The 18,516-nt window shown below is 48.0% G+C and overlaps 1 protein-coding gene across 1 annotated transcript in view; it reads left to right on the top strand.

Moving 5' to 3' along the window:
* Positions 1 to 1,903: 1,903 nt before the first annotated feature.
* HHEX (hematopoietically expressed homeobox) overlaps positions 1,904 to 18,516 on the top strand; it is a 45,462-nt gene continuing 28,849 nt past the window's right edge. Inside the window, exon 1 of the mRNA XM_068255118.1 lies at positions 1,904 to 2,432. Coding sequence (XP_068111219.1) covers positions 2,066 to 2,432 — 367 coding nt within the window. The 5' untranslated portion in view covers positions 1,904 to 2,065. The remainder of the gene's footprint in view (positions 2,433 to 18,516) is intronic.

Raw genomic sequence — 18,516 nt, 5'->3', positions numbered from 1 at the left:
ATACAGTAACAGCATTTATTATATAAAGATTATTGTACAGTTTGCACTTTTTATAATTTTTTTTATCATTATTCTGTCACCTCTGCAGAGTACTGCACAACTCTCACAGAACCCCCGAAAGTACTACTTGCAGGACCACTGAGAGTACCACTAACAGTACCACTGAGAGTACCACTAACAGTACCACTGAGAGTACCACTAACAGGACCACTGAGAGTGCCACTAACAGGACCACTGAGAGTACCACTAACAGGACCACTGAGAGTACCACTAACAGGACCACTGAGAGTACCACTAACAGGACCACTGAGAGTACCACTAACAGTACCACTGAGAGTACCACTAACAGTACCACTGAGAGTACCACTAACAGGACCACTGAGAGTGCCACTAACAGGACCACTGAGAGTACCACTAACAGGACCACTGAGAGTACCACTAACAGTACCACTGAGAGTACCACTAACAGTACCACTGAGAGTACCACTAACAGTACCACTGAGAGTACCACTAACAGTACCACTGAGAGTACCACTAACAGTACCACTGAGAGTACCACTAACAGGACCACTGAGAGTACCACTAACAGTACCACTGAGAGTACCACTAACAGGACCACTGAGAGTACCACTAACAGGACCACTGAGAGTACCACTAACAGGACCACTGAGAGTACCACTAACAGGACCACTGAGAGTACCACTAACAGTACCACTGAGAGTGCCACTAACAGGACCACTGACAGGAGCAATCGCAGATGCAATCACAGCACCACTGACGGGTCCATTCACAGCACCACTCACAGGATACACAGACATCAGTACATCACTGCTATGAAAGGTTTCTCGTATTGGTGCTGAGAGATTTCAGTTCTTTATCTTCCGCTTATTTGTAATAGGGAAGTAATTGAATACAAATATCAGCGTTCATAGCCTAATACTGTACACGCTATGAAAGTAGTCATCCTTGCACTGTTATCTCTCCCTCCAGTCTTACTAACCAGTAAAACCACACAAGATACTTCAATTCTATGATACATAAAACACTTTTGTTTATATTAGACACGTTAGTTTTTGAAACGTTTGCATGGGGACATACTGTATGACCTTACTATGGTTGTTATTATTATTGGTAGTAGTATTTGGTTAGAGAAAACAGGAGCTGTCAGCTGTCGAGGAAAGCATGGATCTGATTTGTCGATAAGAGAAAAATGCTGAACTTTATTTGCACCAGGTCCTTTTTGCAGATATCTTGATAAATGAGACCTTTATCTGTGCAGCCACAATACACAGGCTGATATTGCTTTAGGGGTTGGAGTGTTCCTTAAAGGACACCTGAAGTGAAAGGTATATGGAGGCTGCCATATGTGTTTCCTTTTAAGCAATGCCAGTTGCCTGGCAGCCCCGCTGATCACTGGCTGCAGAAGTGTCTGAATAACACCAGAAACAAGCATGCAGCTAATCTTATCAGATCTGACAAGAATGTCAGAAACACCTGATCTGCTGCATGCTTGCTCAGGGTCAATGGCTAGAAGTATCGGCAGGACAGCCAGGCAACTGGTATTGCTTAAAAGGAAATAAATACAGCAGCCTCCATATCACTCTCGCTTTTAATGTGATGGCTGCAATACATGATACACTATACATTAATAGATGTATACACAGGACATGTACAGTACAGCTCTGCAGCTACACTAGGGAGGTACAGCCGCCTCCTCATCTGCATACGGATTAGCAGCAGCCTCTGATTGGCGCCCGTGGACTTTACTTAAAACAGGGATATGCCAGTCATGGGCGTGGCTAGGTTACCCTGGGCCAATCCCGTTGAGAGAGAAGAAGGGCAGGAAGCGCAGAGAGCCCGGGAGGGGCACGCCCACTGCCATAGAAAGCCATGGAGGGCTGCTGCGGGGCTGGAGACATGTCAGCGCGCAGGGCAGCAGCTTCTTGTGCCATTTAAACCCAGGCAGGTGATCAGAGCAGGCAGATCTTCAGGCAGGTGGATTATACATCACTCAGAGGATTGTCCCCCAGCAGGAGTGGGGAGCAGCGAGGACCCCCTCTAAGTCATGCAATACCAGCATTCCAGCTCTGCTGCTGCCATGGGACTCAGCATTCCCCTCTATGCGCCCACCCCGCTGCAGCCGGTGCACCCCACACCCTTCTACATCGATGACATCCTTGGGAGGAATGCAGCTGCTAACGGGAGCCCGGCCATGCCAACCCCCACCCTGCCATCTCCGAACTCATCCTTTACCAGCCTGGTGGCCACCTACCGGACACCAATCTATGAACCCACGCCCATCCACCCGGCTTTTTCCCACCCTGCGGCTCTGGCAGCCTCCTATGGGACCAGCAGCTTCCAGAACACCCTGTACCCTTTTCCAAGACCCATGGGTGACTATGCCCATGCCCTCATCAGACACGACACTCTGGGTAAGTCAATTTACTACTGCGTTCTCTATTATTGCCTATGTGGGGGCAGAGAGGGGGGTATCTCCATACAATACCCAATTAATCCTCAGGGCTTGCAGAAAGTTCTCAATACTTGCCTAATCGCGGGTCCTGTTCCGTTTCTCACAACTCCCTTCCTCTGGAGCGCTACATCATTCAGAGGAATTGAAATCTGCTTCTGTGGCTGTTTTGATTTGTATTTGTCTCAAAACCTTTCAGTATGATGTAGTAGAAAACAAAAAAAAAACCACAAGAAACTCAGTTCAACTTTAACAGCTTAGGCGGGTTCATTTCATAGGAACAGAGCTGATTCTAATCTTAGCTTTGAAGATGAAAAGCAAATAGAGAACTTTTTTGTTAAAAATATATGATGCATTTAAAATGAGATCGTAAAGTAAGTTTGCCCCCCCCCCCCTTTTGCAGTGGCACCACGTGAGTACTGGGAAGACTGGGCACTAATTTACAAGTGATATGGGTGGATTGTTGGCCTATATACCATTAAAGGACTGCTATCAGGAAAATGTTAAAACTTAAAATACACACTTGTTATGTTTCTCCCAGAGTACAATCCACTATGTTTGGTCCCTCCTACCTTGTTGTCACTAACAGTAAGTTGTAAATATGGAAAATCTGACAGGTTTTGGACTACTCCCTCTCCTCATAGGGGATTCAATTTCTCTGTATTTTTTTTTATTATTATTATTTTGAAAAGCATTCCCTGGAAAAGATCTAAGGTGCTGTCTGACCTCCCTACTCCTTGCACACTATTTTGGCAATTGGACTGAGCAACTGTCATTCAGGAAATGCTTTTAAAATTAAAGAAAACTCTGCGAATCCCCATGAGGAAATGGACTATTTCAAAATCTGTCAGATCTGTTCGATTTTTGCAGCCTATAGTAAGTGACAACAAAGGGAAAAATAAATGTATATTGAATCTTACTCCAGGCAAGATGCCCTTTACTACTTTTCTACTATGTTTTATTCCTATATATATTCTCATACCTTCATATGCAATTTACTTTTTCTCCTGAGTAATCTCATAGGAAATCATTTTCATCTTCACTTTAAAATAACTTTTCACCATTTTACAACTGAAAAAGTGCTCAAAGGTTGGTGAAAAGTACTATGAAATGTATTTTGAGTATTTGCTTGCTTGCTGATGGTTTAAAGAGACTCTGTAACTTAGAAAAGATCCCCTGGGGGGTACTCACCTCGGGTGGGGGAAGCCTCCAGATCCTAATGAGGCTTCCCACGCCGTCCTCCGTCCCACGGGGGTCTCGCTGCAGCCCTCTGAACAGTCTGCGACAGGCCCGACTGTAATTTCAATATTTACCTTTGCTGGCTCCAGCGGGGGCGCTGTGGCTGCTTTCTGCTCGGAAATAGACGGAAATACCCGATCTCCGTCTGGTCCGCTCTACTGCGCAGGCGCCGGAGACTTGCGCCTGCGCAGTACAGCGGACCCGACGGCGATCGGGTATTTCCGCCTACTTCGGAGCCGACAGCCGTCAGAGAGCCTGCGCAGGAGCCAGGAAGGTAAATATTACGTCACGGCTGTACGGAGGGCTTTCCGCGAGACCCCCGAGGGACAGAGGACGGCGAGGGAAGCCTCATTAGGATCCTGAGGCTTCCCCCACCCGAGGTGAGTACCCCCCAAGGGACGTTTTGCTGTTACAGTTCCTCTTTAAAATGCATTTATTATGACAAGGGCCTATATGCAAGTCACTTTTTCTCCTGAGTTCTCACCTAGGTGATATTTTTCAACTTGTCGATAAAATGCCTTTTAAGCCATCAGAAAGAAAGAAAATACTCCAAATAATTTTGATAGTACCCTTTCTCCTACTTTTTGGTACTTTTTTGGTTTAAAAGTGCTGGGAATTTTTTTTTACATCGAAAATGAAAAATTATCTCCTAGGAGAGAACTCAGGAGAAAAAGTGAATTACATATGGGCCCTTATTCAAGTCACTTTTTCTTCTACATTTTCTCCTAGGTGATATTTTTAAACCCCCAGCAAGTTAGAAAATACTCAAAATAATTTTAATAGTACTTTTCCACCAACGTCTGAGTACTTTTTAAATCATAAAACATTGAAAAGTTATTTTAAAAGAGAAGATGAAAATTATCTCCATGGTGATAACTCAAGAGAAGTTATTTGCATACAGGCCCTTTTCTCCTAAGTTTTCTCTTAGAAGATAACTTTTCATCTTCTGTTTAGATTAACCTTTCATCACTCTACAATTAAAAAAGAACCTTTTACTTGCTTTTTAGTACTTTTTCAATTGCTAAGTGTTGAAAAGTAGTATTTTTAATTTGTTTTAGAGAAGATGAAAAATGATCTCCTGGGAGAAAAGTTAACTGCATAAGGGTCATGTGTATTGCTCGGTCTATCAGTCACCATCTATTACACTCACCACAGACATGCGTGTTACTGTTTAATAAGTGTTAACCATGTGCAAAACATATTAAACCCTACATAACAAGATGTTATCTCTGATTTAATTATAGTAAAACTCAAGTGGAGTGCTGTACTCTAGTAATTCTAGTCAGCTTAGTTGTATGGATGTATATTCCAAAGTAAAGATATTGGAGTGGGTATAATGTAATACTTTGCCTAAAACACTGCTGCTACTACTACTACTACTACTTATTATTATTATTATTATTATTATTATTATTATTATTATATCACTGTAGTCCTAATCATCTAATCGGAAATCATAAATTATTGTTGTTTTTTTTTACTTGAGATAAAGTGATTTTTCTGTTTAGCGATTTTTCAGATTAAATTTTGAGCCAGGTGCATTTTTTTTCTGTTTTAAACAAAAATATGGACATCTCTTTCCAGAATCCACTATATATCCCATCAATGAACAGTCTTTGAAATGCCCCTTATCGAAAATACTCATACTCACTCAGTATACACTCATACTCACTGCAGTATATTACATTAAAATCGAATATCTATCTATCTCCAAATATGACTGCCACAATCATCAACTACTGTACAGTATAAGGGTGCGTTTTGGGGGATATATCACATATACTTTTTTCCGGAACTCCGTTTTATATTTTTTTATGCTGTCTTATATTTTCCATTGTATTTTATAATGTGGTTTTATCAAATGTAATAACCGCCATTTTACACGTGTATTTAATAAACAAATACACATATTTAATACACACACCTACCCCCTCCCCCAGGATACGTTCCTGGTTGTGATAAACTCAGGCGATAATTTCCTAGACAGCTAACGATCCGTGGCAGTTTCAGGGAGGCAATCTTGAGTATCAGTGATTGCTGAACCAATAGTGTGGGAGTGTAATCACTAGTATATGTGCCTGTGTGCAGAGTAATGTAAGGTTGCTGCATTATGTGGTGCGGGGGATCAGACGAGCTGCTGCGGGTCAGGAAAGCCCAGCGCTGCTGTGATAGCACTCAGCCCCGTCTCTGGTTCCTGTGCCCCTCCGTCCCCCGGGATGAGGCTGAACAAGCAGAGCCTGGTCACGCTGCTAATTAGTCTGGAGCGGCCAGAGAGGTGCAGACTGACCCCCTTTCCGTTCATACAGGAAACCTTGAGCTCTTGATAGGAGTAAATCTGGCCTCAGAAGCTGTTAAGTGTTTTCCTGGCTGCCTCTTCCTCGGAATTCGTGCACACTGTTGATTATTTTATCGACATCCTCAATACAGACAAATTCAGGAAACACTCGGCTTCTGATAGCCAGGATCCGTTTTTCTGATATTGTTCATTTCCTCTGTGTGGGATGAGACACTGCAGTGGCTAAAATAACCAGTTGCTTCCTATTTTTCTAAGGGCTGTTTTCTAGCTCCAGCTGACGCAAGCACGACCTTTCACAACAGCCCTCAACCGCAACGGGCCTGACCATGGTGACTTGTGAGGGACTTGTGCTAAGAACAGCCAGGGGTGGCATGCTTCTGGGGGACTGTGCTGTGGACTGACAGGAAGAGGTGACAGGCTTTTGAGAGACTGTGTTGAGGAGGACAGCCAGTAGTGACAGACATCTGAGGGACGGTGACAAGGACTGGACAGGGGTGATAGTCATCTGGGTGACTTTGCTAAAGATAGCCACCCGTCTAGATGTTCTGTATGCAACGATTAAAGCTAGCCATACATCTAGCGATGTATGGGCAGATTCCACCAAGAGACCGATCTCTCTCTCTGATCAAATTCCGGGTCAGTTTCGATGTATAGTGCATTGGGCACCGACGTTGAATATGGTGGACAGCGTTGGGGGTTTTGTCGCATTCAACGTTCATCCCGATATCGCTTGCCTTTACCACCATGCACCTGATCGACCACGATGGCCCAACATCTTGCAGCATGTCCGATCGATATGTTTGACCCGAAATTGGTCATATCGTCGATCGGGCATGCACTTGGCAGCACCGATTTTCATCCAAGTTGATTATAATAATCGAATAAGATAGTCAATCAGCCGCCAAGTTGCCTGATGTACGGCCACCTTAGGTGATCAGCTTTACTGGTTGATCAGCTACAGTGTGGTCGATTGATGGAAAGTCGATCGACTAGTGGCCCACATACTCTTCAATGCATATCCTACGTGATTTGTCTTTACTTATCAATCTGAACAATATTGCGTCTCTATGCTCCGAATTCAAAAAAAGTTTATTTGTCGATCAAAATCGTGTGAGCGGTAGCCGATTCCTTGGCGAGCGACCGACGTCTTCCATCGATCGACAAATCGCTGCGATTCACTCAGATATTTGCATATTACTGTTGATCTCGCACAATGGAACGCTCTTTCTCGATTTGAGAAAAATGATTGGTCAAATTGCTAGATGTATGACCATCTAAAGGACTTCCAGGGGTGACAGACATGCAGGTGTTTTGCGATTTTGTGCTTGATTTTTCTTAGCGCCTGCGATCTACGTTTTTTAAAAATTGATTTTCTAAAGCGTTTTGCGAAACGATTTTTTTTAATTCACTCCCTGACACAAGTCAAGAAGTAAACTCTTTGACCCGGAAGATAATAAATACAATGTATTTATTCTTAAAATCGCGAACGCAATCGCCGCACAAAGCAATTTTGCGAGCGTTTAAGCGCTCTTCCTATATCTTCCATTAGAGCAAAATTGCCCCACTAAATGGTACAGGCACCGCATTGCGGAGTGCAAAGCGGACGAAACGCGCTGATATGAACCTTCTCATAGAGAATCGCCTGCGCTTGAAAAAAAGGCACAAAACGTCCTTAGTTTGAACAAGCCCTTAGAGTTGACCTTGTGGCCTTAGACCTTCATGTAACAGAGCTCAACTGTGGATATTTGTTGCTTGATACACACCATGCAATATCCCGCCAGATCGATGGGTCGAATCGATAATTTCCAACAGATCCGATCTGATTTCCGATCCTTTTTTTCTGATTGATTTTATGATCACTTCTGTACAAAATCGAACAGAAAAATGATCAGACCTTTTCTGAAATTATCGATTCGACCCGTCGATCTGGGGCATGGTGAGTACCTGGCATGAGACTTGATCCCATTACCAACGCTATAAAATGAATGGAGTCCTAGATTACCGTAGCATACGACACAGTGCACCCCAACCCCTGCACCAGAGACAGTGGCCATTTTCCTGTGAATTAGAGGTACCTGGGACATTTTTAACAATAACTGGAAGAAGAGTTGGATGGATAGTTTAATATAGCTTAATATATCAGTATTACCTCCTATAAAGCCTGGCACATACACAGACCGATTTTTTTCCCTTCAATTGAGCAGACCATTAGGCTAGGTTCACAGTGAGTGGTCAGTGCATGTGTTATGAGTGTGACTGGACATAGACTTTAATATTAAGCCTGCATGCAGTGAGTTAAAATTATGCGATCAGTTACAACGCAGTAAGGTGGACAGCCCCATAGAATTGTATGGGCAGTGAGCTGACATGCAGAATTATTCTACAATGCAACTGAGCACTGTGAAATGGTGGCCAACTGGTCATACATCTAGCGATTTTTGTACAATAGATCATTTGATTCAATAATTGTATTGAATTGTAAGAGAATCAAGTGTGTCCCAGAGTGCTCGATAGATGAAAACTATCCAAAATCTTCTGGAATTGACTTTATCAATTGTGCAGGATGGAATAAGTTGGTCAATCATACAGGAATCGGCTACTGTTAGATTTTGATCAATAAAGTAACGATTTTTGGTTTCAGAGCATAGAGGCACAACACTGTTCAGATCGAATGTGAAGGAGAATGGCATAGGATCTCGCTTGTAGTGTGTGGGCCACCTGTTGATTGACTTTTGAGTTGATTGCCCAATAAAGTCGATCGCTTAGTCGATTCAAGCAAAATTGCTAGATGTACCTTGACGTCACACGCTAGATGATGACGTCACACGCATCCCGGCCCCAGCCAAGGGGGTGCCGGCAGAGGTTGCGTGCTACAGCATTCGTGCAGCCCGGCCAGAAAGCCGCAATGCTCCCGACCCGGCAGTCCAGAACACAGGGCAATTGCAGCTACAGGGGGCGGCAGAAAGGAGAACAGGGGGGAGCGGTGAGCATCAGGACAGCTCACCATACATGCCTGCTCCCCCCGTTTCTTATATGTGTTTGTGATCTGGTATCCTTTAAAGTAGTCTGAAACTCATTTCCTCTTTGCTTTAAAAGATTATTTACAGTATAAAATCTACTACCACAAAAAAATTGTAGCAGAAGAGCATTCACACAGTTACACACAACACTTTGTTCTTCAGTGGAACAAGAGTTGATGACATTATCTTTGTTTACATTCCTTTGTCAGATACATTTAGTAAACATAAGCAAAGTACAGAAACTGAGCTCTCACTGCTTGTAGTATATGTGCATTTGAGAAGTGATCACTAGATAGATTTTAAAATATAAATGCAGCAGCTATGCAATCAAATGCAGCTTTCAGAGCAGATAAACTGTATTTTGGGAATTTGTAGACAGACAGTGTTACTTGTGCACAAAAGCAAATATGATAACTGTATGGGTAATACAAAGTAGGAAACACATTTTATTGAATGTTGTTTTATCCCACTCTAAATAGATTTGTTTATGTCTGTTTTCATTCCATATGGAACAGTTCATTGCAAAAACAGGAATCTTCTGGGAAATATTCCATCCCAGCAAACCATGTTTTCCCATTGTCTGCCTTCTTATGTTGGTATAGGTGACTCATGCAATCCTTTCCCAGTCTGATGTATGTATTGGATACAGTCATGTCTATACTGTATAGATTTACTGGTATTTTTTAAGCTACAAAGATAAAAAGGCGCTATGAAACCTTTATCACATGTCTAATGGCATCTTTGGAGACATGACTAATTATTAAATTAGTGACTAATTAGTAAACATGTCTAGTGACAGCTGAGCTCCGTACCAACATTGGCTCCGGACCCTGTAATCACTGTGAGCCAATCACAGTGGTCACAAAAGAAAAAAATGAAAAGGGATCAGGTCCTTAAAGAGCCAGAGCCGTGTGGTCCCCAACTATTGACCTGTATTAGGTTGCCTAGCAGAAAAGGATTACTATAAAATGTGGGGCCTTAGACAAGATAGCATTCTTCACCCACCCCCAATGATCACCCGACTTTTTTTAAAATAAGATTTGGTGGGGGGTAGCATCCACCTTAGATTCTCTCCAGGCCCTAGGCAGCTGCCTAGAATTGCCTTGTGGATGATCCGGCTCTGGTGCCTAGGGTCAGTTCATGCCTAGTTCTCTGCTCAAAGGCAAGGATGGATTTATAGTTTTTCTTGCAGCCAGGGGCGTAACAAAAGACCCTGCAAGGGAGGCAACCGCAGGGGGGCCCAGCAGCAGCAGGAGGCCCCATGGGGAGAGACGTTTCTTTTCCCTGTCCAGAGAGACTTACAACTAAGGGCACTGAGAGAAAAAATGTTCTGCTCTCTGCACAATTGTTCTAATGACTGCATCTGCTCAGCTATTAATAAGGAATCATACAAAGATTTGTAGACAGTCCCTATTCAGTGTGCAGCAGGCTCTTGTGTACAACACCCAGCCTCTCTACCCCCTTCCCAAGTGCTGTGCACTATAGTGATGCTGGAGAAGTCTGCAGAGCCAGTTCTGCTCCATCAGAGGTGGACAGAGTCAGTGTAATAAGCTGAGGCTGGGTGGCACACTCGCCTGTTAGTTTTCTGTATGCGTTTTCCGCATACCATGTGTGTCAGTATGTGTAAAAACATGCACGTTTTATCACAGAAACTTATGTAATTCCTAGAAAAAATGTGTGTAGTGCTTCCCTGCTGTCTTTTATCTGCCTGGGGAAAACACATTGAAGTGTGTACTAACCAACTGAATTACATTGGTTCTCAATTTACCTGAGCAGAAAGCGAGAGTGGGGGCCCCGTCCAAAGTTTTACAGGGGGCCCAGTGATTTCTAGTTATACCTCTGCTTGCAGCTCCCCTTCCATGTGCAGCACCCCCTTCGTAATTCTTGTGCAGCTCCCTCTTCCATGTCTAACCTTCATGCACAGCAGCCCCCTTCAGTTCAGGGCCGGATTTACAGCTCAGGAGCCTATAGGCACTCAACCCCGCCCCTTAACACAGGCCACGCCCCTTCAAATCACACCCCTTTTTCTTATTAAATAAAACCACGCAAGGTAATGTAGAAAGTAGGTGGGGTGGTTAGTGTTAGGAATAAGTGGGGGTTAGGGCACACAGTCATCAGGACACAGGAGGCACACACACACACACACACACACACACACACACACACGGTGATCGCTCACACACAGACCGCAGGACACAGGGGGCTCACACACACAGAAAGACACCAGGGGGCACACACAGACACCAGGACGCAGGGGGCTCACACACACACACACACACACACACGGACACAGGGTGATCGCTCACACACAGACCGCAGGACACAGGGGGCTCACACACACAGAAAGACACCAGGACGCAGGGGGCTCTCACAAACACAGATAGACACTAGGACGCAGGGGGCACACACACACACACAGACACCAGGGCGCAGGGGGCACGGGCACACACACACACACAGACACCAGGACGCAGGGGGCACACACACACACACAGACACCAGGACGCAGGGCGCTCACACACACACACACACACACACAGACACCAGGACGCAGGGGGCTCACACACACAGATACCAGGACGCAGGGGGCTCGCTCTCACACACACACACACACACACACACACACGGACGCAGGGGGCTCACACACACACACACACACACACACACACACACACACACACACACACACACACACACACACACACACCAGGACACAGGGTGATTACTCACACACAGACATCAAGACACGGGGGGGGGGGGGGGGGCGCACACACACACACACACCAGGACGCAAGGGGCTCACACACACACATACACTAGGATGCAGGGGGCTCACACACAGACACACACACACACACATCAGGACACAGGGTGATTACTCACACACAGACACGCACACACATCAGGACACAGGGTGATTACTCACACACAGACATCAAGACACGGGGGGCACAAACACACACACACCCCAGGACGCAGGGGGCACACACACACACACACAGATAGATACCAGGACACAGGGGGCTCACACACACACACACAAACACACACACACACCAGGACGCAGGGGGCTCACACACACACACAAGGACGCAGGGGGCACACACACACACACCAGGACGCAGGGGGCTCTCACACACACACACACACACACCAGGACGCAGGGGGCTCACACACACAGATACCAGGACGCAGGGGGCTCGCTCTCTCACACACACACACACACACGGACGCAGGGGGCTCACACACACACACACACACACACACAGACATCAAGACACGGGGGGCACAAACACACACACACACCCCAGGACGCAGGGGGCTCACACACACACACAGATACCAGGACACAGGGGGCACACACACACACACACACACACACACACACACACGGACACAGGGTGATCGCTCACACACAGACCGCAGGACACAGGGGGCTCACACACACAGAAAGACACCAGGACGCAGGGGGCTCTCACAAACACAGATAGACACTAGGACGCAGGGGGCACACACACACACACACACACACACAGACACCAGGACGCAGGGGGCACACACACACACACGGACGCAGGGGGCTCACACACACACACACCAGGACGCAGGGGGCTCACACACACACACACCAGGACGCAGGGGGCTCACACACACAGATACCAGGACGCAGGGGGCTCGCTCTCTCACACACACACACACACACACACACACACACACACACACACACACGGACGCAGGGGGCTCACACACACACACACACACACATCAGGACACAGGGTGATTACTCACACACAGACATCAAGACACAGGGGGGGGGGGGGGGCGCACACACACACCAGGACGCAAGGGGCTCACACACACACATACACTAGGATGCAGGGGGCTCACACACAGACACACACACACACACACACACACACACACACACACATCAGGACACAGGGTGATTACTCACACACAGACACACACACACATCAGGACACAGGGTGATTACTCACACACAGACATCAAGACACGGGGGGCACAAACACACACACACACCCCAGGACGCAGGGGGCACACACACACACACAGATAGATACCAGGACACAGGGGGCTCACACACACACACACACACACACACACACACACACACACACAAACACAAACAAACACACACACACACACACCAGGACGCAGGGGGCTCACACACAGACACACACACGCACACACAGATAAACACCAGGACGCAGGGGGCTCACACACACACAGATAGACACCGGGACGCAGGGGGCTCACACACACACATACACTAGGACGCAAGGGGCACACACACACACACACACACACACACACACACAGATAGACACCAGGACGCAGGGGTCTCACACACACACAGACACCAGGATGCAGGGGGCTCACACACACACAGATAGACACCAGGACACAGGGGGTTCACACACACACACAGATAGACACCAGGACGCAGGGGGCTCACACACACAGACACCAGGACGCAGGGGGCTCACACACACACAGAAAGACACCAGGACGCAGGGGGCTCACACACACACAGACAGACACCAGGACGCAGGGGGCTCACACACACACAGACAGACACCAGGACGCAGGGGGCTCACACACACACAGACAGACACCAGGACGCAGGGGGCTCACACACACACAGACAGACAACAGGACGCAGGGGGCTCACACACACAGACATCAGGGGGCTCACACACACACACAGACAGACACCAGGACGCAGGGGGCTCACACACACACAGACAGACACCAGGACGCAGGGGGCTCACACACACACAGACACCAGGATGCAGGGGGCTCACACACACACACAGACACCAGGACGCAGGGGGCTCACGCACACACAGATAGACACCAGGACGCAGGGGGCTCACACACACATACACTAGGACGCAGGCGGCTCACACACACACAAATAGACACCAGGACGCAGGGGGCTCACACACACACACACACACACACAGATAGACACCAGGACGCAGGGAGCTCACACACACATACACTAGGACGCAAGGGGCTCACACACACACACACACACACACACACACACACACACACACACACACAGATAGACACCAGGACGCAGGGGTCTCACACACACACGCAGACACCAGGATGCAGGGGGCTCACACACACACAGATAGACACCAGGACGCAGGGGGCTCACACACACACACACACCAGGACACAGGGTGATTACTCACACACAGACATCAAGACAGGGGGGGGGGGGGGCGCACACACACACACACACCAGGACGCAAGGGGCTCACACACACACATACACTAGGATGCAGGGGGCTCACACACAGACACACACACACACACATCAGGACACAGGGTGATTACTCACACACAGACACGCACACACATCAGGACACAGGGTGATTACTCACACACAGACATCAAGACACGGGGGGCACAAACACACACACACCCCAGGACGCAGGGGGCACACACACACACACACAGATAGATACCAGGACACAGGGGGCTCACACACACACACACAAACACACACACACACCAGGACGCAGGGGGCTCACACACACACACAAGGACGCAGGGGGCACACACACACACACCAGGACGCAGGGGGCTCACACACACACACACACACACACCAGGACGCAGGGGGCTCACACACACACACACACACACACACACACACACAGATAGACACCAGGACGCAGGGGTCTCACACACACACGCAGACACCAGGATGCAGGGGGCTCACACACACACAGATAGACACCAGGACGCAGGGGGCTCACACACACACAGACACCAGGACGCAGGGGGCTCACACACACACACACACACACACACACACACACACACACACACACACACACACACACACACACACACACACACACAGATAGACACCAGGACGCAGGGGGCTCACACACACACAGACAGACACCAGGACGCAGGGGGCTCACACACACACACACAGACAGACACCAGGACGCAGGGGGCTCACACACACACAGACAGACACCAGGACGCAGGGGGCTCACACACACACACAGACAGACAACAGGACGCAGGGGGCTCACACACACAGACACCAGGACGCAGGGGGCTCACACACACACACACACACACAGACAGACACCAGGACGCAGGGGGCTCACACACACACAGACACCAGGACGCAGGGGGCTCACACACACACACACAGACACCAGGACGCAGGGGGCTCACGCACACACAGATACACACCAAGACACGGGGCTCACACACACACAGATACACACCAAGACACGGGGCTCACACACACACAGATACACACCAAGACACGGGGCTCACACACACACAGACAACAGGATGCAGGGGGTTCACACACACACAGACAACAGGATGCAGGGGGTTCACACACACAGATACACACACAGGGGGCTACCACACACACACCTATCCCTTATCCAGGAAGCAGAGATCAGCGGGTTGGAGCAGAGAGGCAGAGAAGAATCATTAAGCTGTGGGGGGCGGGCTCCAGCAGCAGGAGGCTAGTGAACCACCGCTGCACTTGTCTGGAGATCAGAGAGAGAGAGAGAGAGAGAGACACATTTACCGTGGCAAGGGAACACGGGGAGAGAGGGAGAGTGTAATGGAAGCATTCACCTCCCAAAAGCCTCACTGTCCTCAGCTGTCTTGTCTTCCTGGCTGACATCCATCCCATGCAACATTGCCGCTGCAAACTTTCAATCTCCGCCTTCGCCTACTTTTCTCCTGGCAGATCCTGGGGTGGCACATGATTGGCCAGTGAGACAAGGCCATGTGAGAACGGGGAGCGGAACATTTTCTGTCCCCCCTTCCACAGCCCCCATGTTGATCCGTTCCCCCCTGGTTCCTGGTGGCCAGAGCAGGAAGAAAACAAATAGATGTCGGCACGCACCGCCCCCTGCTGACTACGCTGGAGTGTATGACTGCGGTTGCTGGGGACGCTGGCTGTGCGGCTGGGCTGATGAGCGGCGGTGAGTCACACTGCGATCCCACATCACTCTGCATAGGCAGGCACACATTCGGGGAGGAAGGAGAGCCGCCCTTGGAATGTTTGGCGCCTGTAGGCACGTGCCTACAGTGCCTTATGGTAAATCCGGCCCTGCTTCAGTTATATACAGGTCTCTTGAGGAGCAGCAGCAGCTCTCTATGCCCATGTGTTGCTCCTTATTTGCAGCTTACATATTCCATTTGCAGCCTCTTCTTCCATATGCAGCAATCCCTCATCGATGTCCAGCCGCCCCTTGGCCAGCTGCCGCCCAAGACTCGGACCTTTGTGGCCGCCCCTGCTCAAAGGATACAGACAAAAAACCAAACAAACCAGCACACACGATGCAGGTAGATCTAGAGAGGGAGCGGGAAGATGTGCTTCTGTTGTGCTGAACTCAGCGAGTGCAGTGAGGGAAAATGGGGACTTTCACAGTGGTAGACATTGCTGAGTATTCATTGTTGTTCTTTCCCTTCACTTTGAGCAGACTAATGTAGAAATATTGCTAGCAGTGGAGTCATTTACACTGGAATGACAATGATATTGCTACATGTTAAATGTGACTTTTACATCATTCCACATGAGGAAAAAAAAAAGATTTGTAAAAAGCTTGATTTCCTCATTAGGTCATAACCTAACCGACTGTGTGATGTATTTTGGTGTCAACCAACCCCCATTCCAATATTGACTGTTTTTCTAGTGAGTCATACCTAGCTCAGCCATAATATATTCTGCCACAAGAAATCTATGGTTGATGGAAGATAATGTACTTAATAGGCTGACAGTCATATGGAAAGTAAGCAGGAAATCCAGTCACTGATGTGCAGACATAATCTCACAGAGAAAGCAAGCTGCAAATAAACATGTCCTGGCAGTTCTAAAGGACTACACTACACATCCCAGCATGCACTACTGGACACTCCCTGGTAAGGTAGGAAAGATGATCCACGAGTCCACAGCCTCACAAGAAAGAGCCATGTACACATGTGCAAGAATAGCCTGCTGATATGATCAGTCTAAAGGCTCATACACACATCAGACTATAGTCTTTTGAAAATGAAAGATCACAGACTAATTTTACCCCCTTCCATGTAGTATGAGAGCCATACTCTACACCAGGGGTGCCCACACTTTTTCGCCTCGCGAGCTACTTTAAAATTCGCTGAGGCCAGGAGATCTACCGATGTTTCAAATGCACCCCCCCCCCCCCCCGGAAATATAGTTAGGTATAGGTCACTTCAGTATAGGTTAGCCGGGTATAGGTCCCTTCAGTATAGGTTAGCTGGGTATAGGTCCCTTCAGTATAGGTTAGCAGGGTATAGGTCCCTTCAGTATAGGTTAGCCGGGTATAGGTCCCTTCAGTATAGGTTAGCCGGGTATAGGTCCCTTCAGTATAGGTTAGCTAAGTATAGGTCCCTTCAGTATAGGTTAGCTGGGTATAGGTCCCTTCAGTATAGGTTAGCAGGGTATAGGTCCCTTCAGTATAGGTTAGCTGGGTATAGGTCCCTTCAGTATAGGTTAGCCAGGTATAGGTCCCTTCAGTATAGGTTAGCTGGGTATAGGTCCCTTCAGTATAGGTTAGCCAGGTATAGATCCCTTCAGTATAGGTTACCTGGGTATAAGGCCGGTTTCTTCCTGCGGCGGCGTCCAGGTATTCACTCCCTCAGCCGAGGCTCCGGTGGGCAGCGTGAATGGAGTTGCTCTGCTCCCCTGAATGGCTGCGCGCCTCTCCTCCCCTGATTGGCTGCGCGCCTCTGCTCCCGATTGGCTGCGCGCCTCTGCTCCCCTGATTGGCTGCGTGCCTCTGCTCCCCTGATTGGCTGCGCGCCTCTGCTCCCTTGATTGGCCAGGCTCTCTCCTCCTTCGCGATCAGCGGCCAGCAGCAGAAACTGCGTTCTACAGCTGCTGGCTGCTAAATTCAATGGGACGCGGCCAAGAGGCCGCGATCTACCGATCAGGCGGTCGCGATCTACCGGTAGATCGCGATCGACCTATTGGGCACCCCTGCTCTACACAGTCTATTCTATGGAGCTGAACTCCCCATCAGATAGAAATCTTTGCAAGATGCTGCACACACAGATGCTGTAGACATTCAACAGATCAGTATCTGCAAAAGATCTGTTCCTGCCAAAGATCCGTTCCTGCAAATTGCATTCATAGTCTATGAGATCTGCAGATCATCATACACACCTTGTTTAATGGACATTCATCTGTAGATCAGACAATCATCTGCAGATCTGAAAATCCATCCTGGTGGATCGTCTGATCTGCAGATGAATGTCAGTTAAACAAGGTGTGTATGATGATCTGCAGATCTCATAGACTATGAATGCAATTTGCAGGAACGGATCTTTGGCAGGAACAGATCTTTTGCAGATACTGATCTTTTGTGTCTGTACAGCATCTGTGTGTGCAGCATCTTGCAAAGATTTTTTTTCTGATGGGGAGTTCAGCTCCATAGAAAAGACTG

This window comes from Hyperolius riggenbachi, chromosome 10, assembly GCF_040937935.1.
Source record: "Hyperolius riggenbachi isolate aHypRig1 chromosome 10, aHypRig1.pri, whole genome shotgun sequence".
NCBI classification, from domain to species: Eukaryota; Metazoa; Chordata; class Amphibia; order Anura; family Hyperoliidae; genus Hyperolius; species Hyperolius riggenbachi.
The sequence above is the reverse complement of the archived record's forward strand: the minus strand, read 5'-3'. Positions and strand labels throughout refer to the sequence as shown.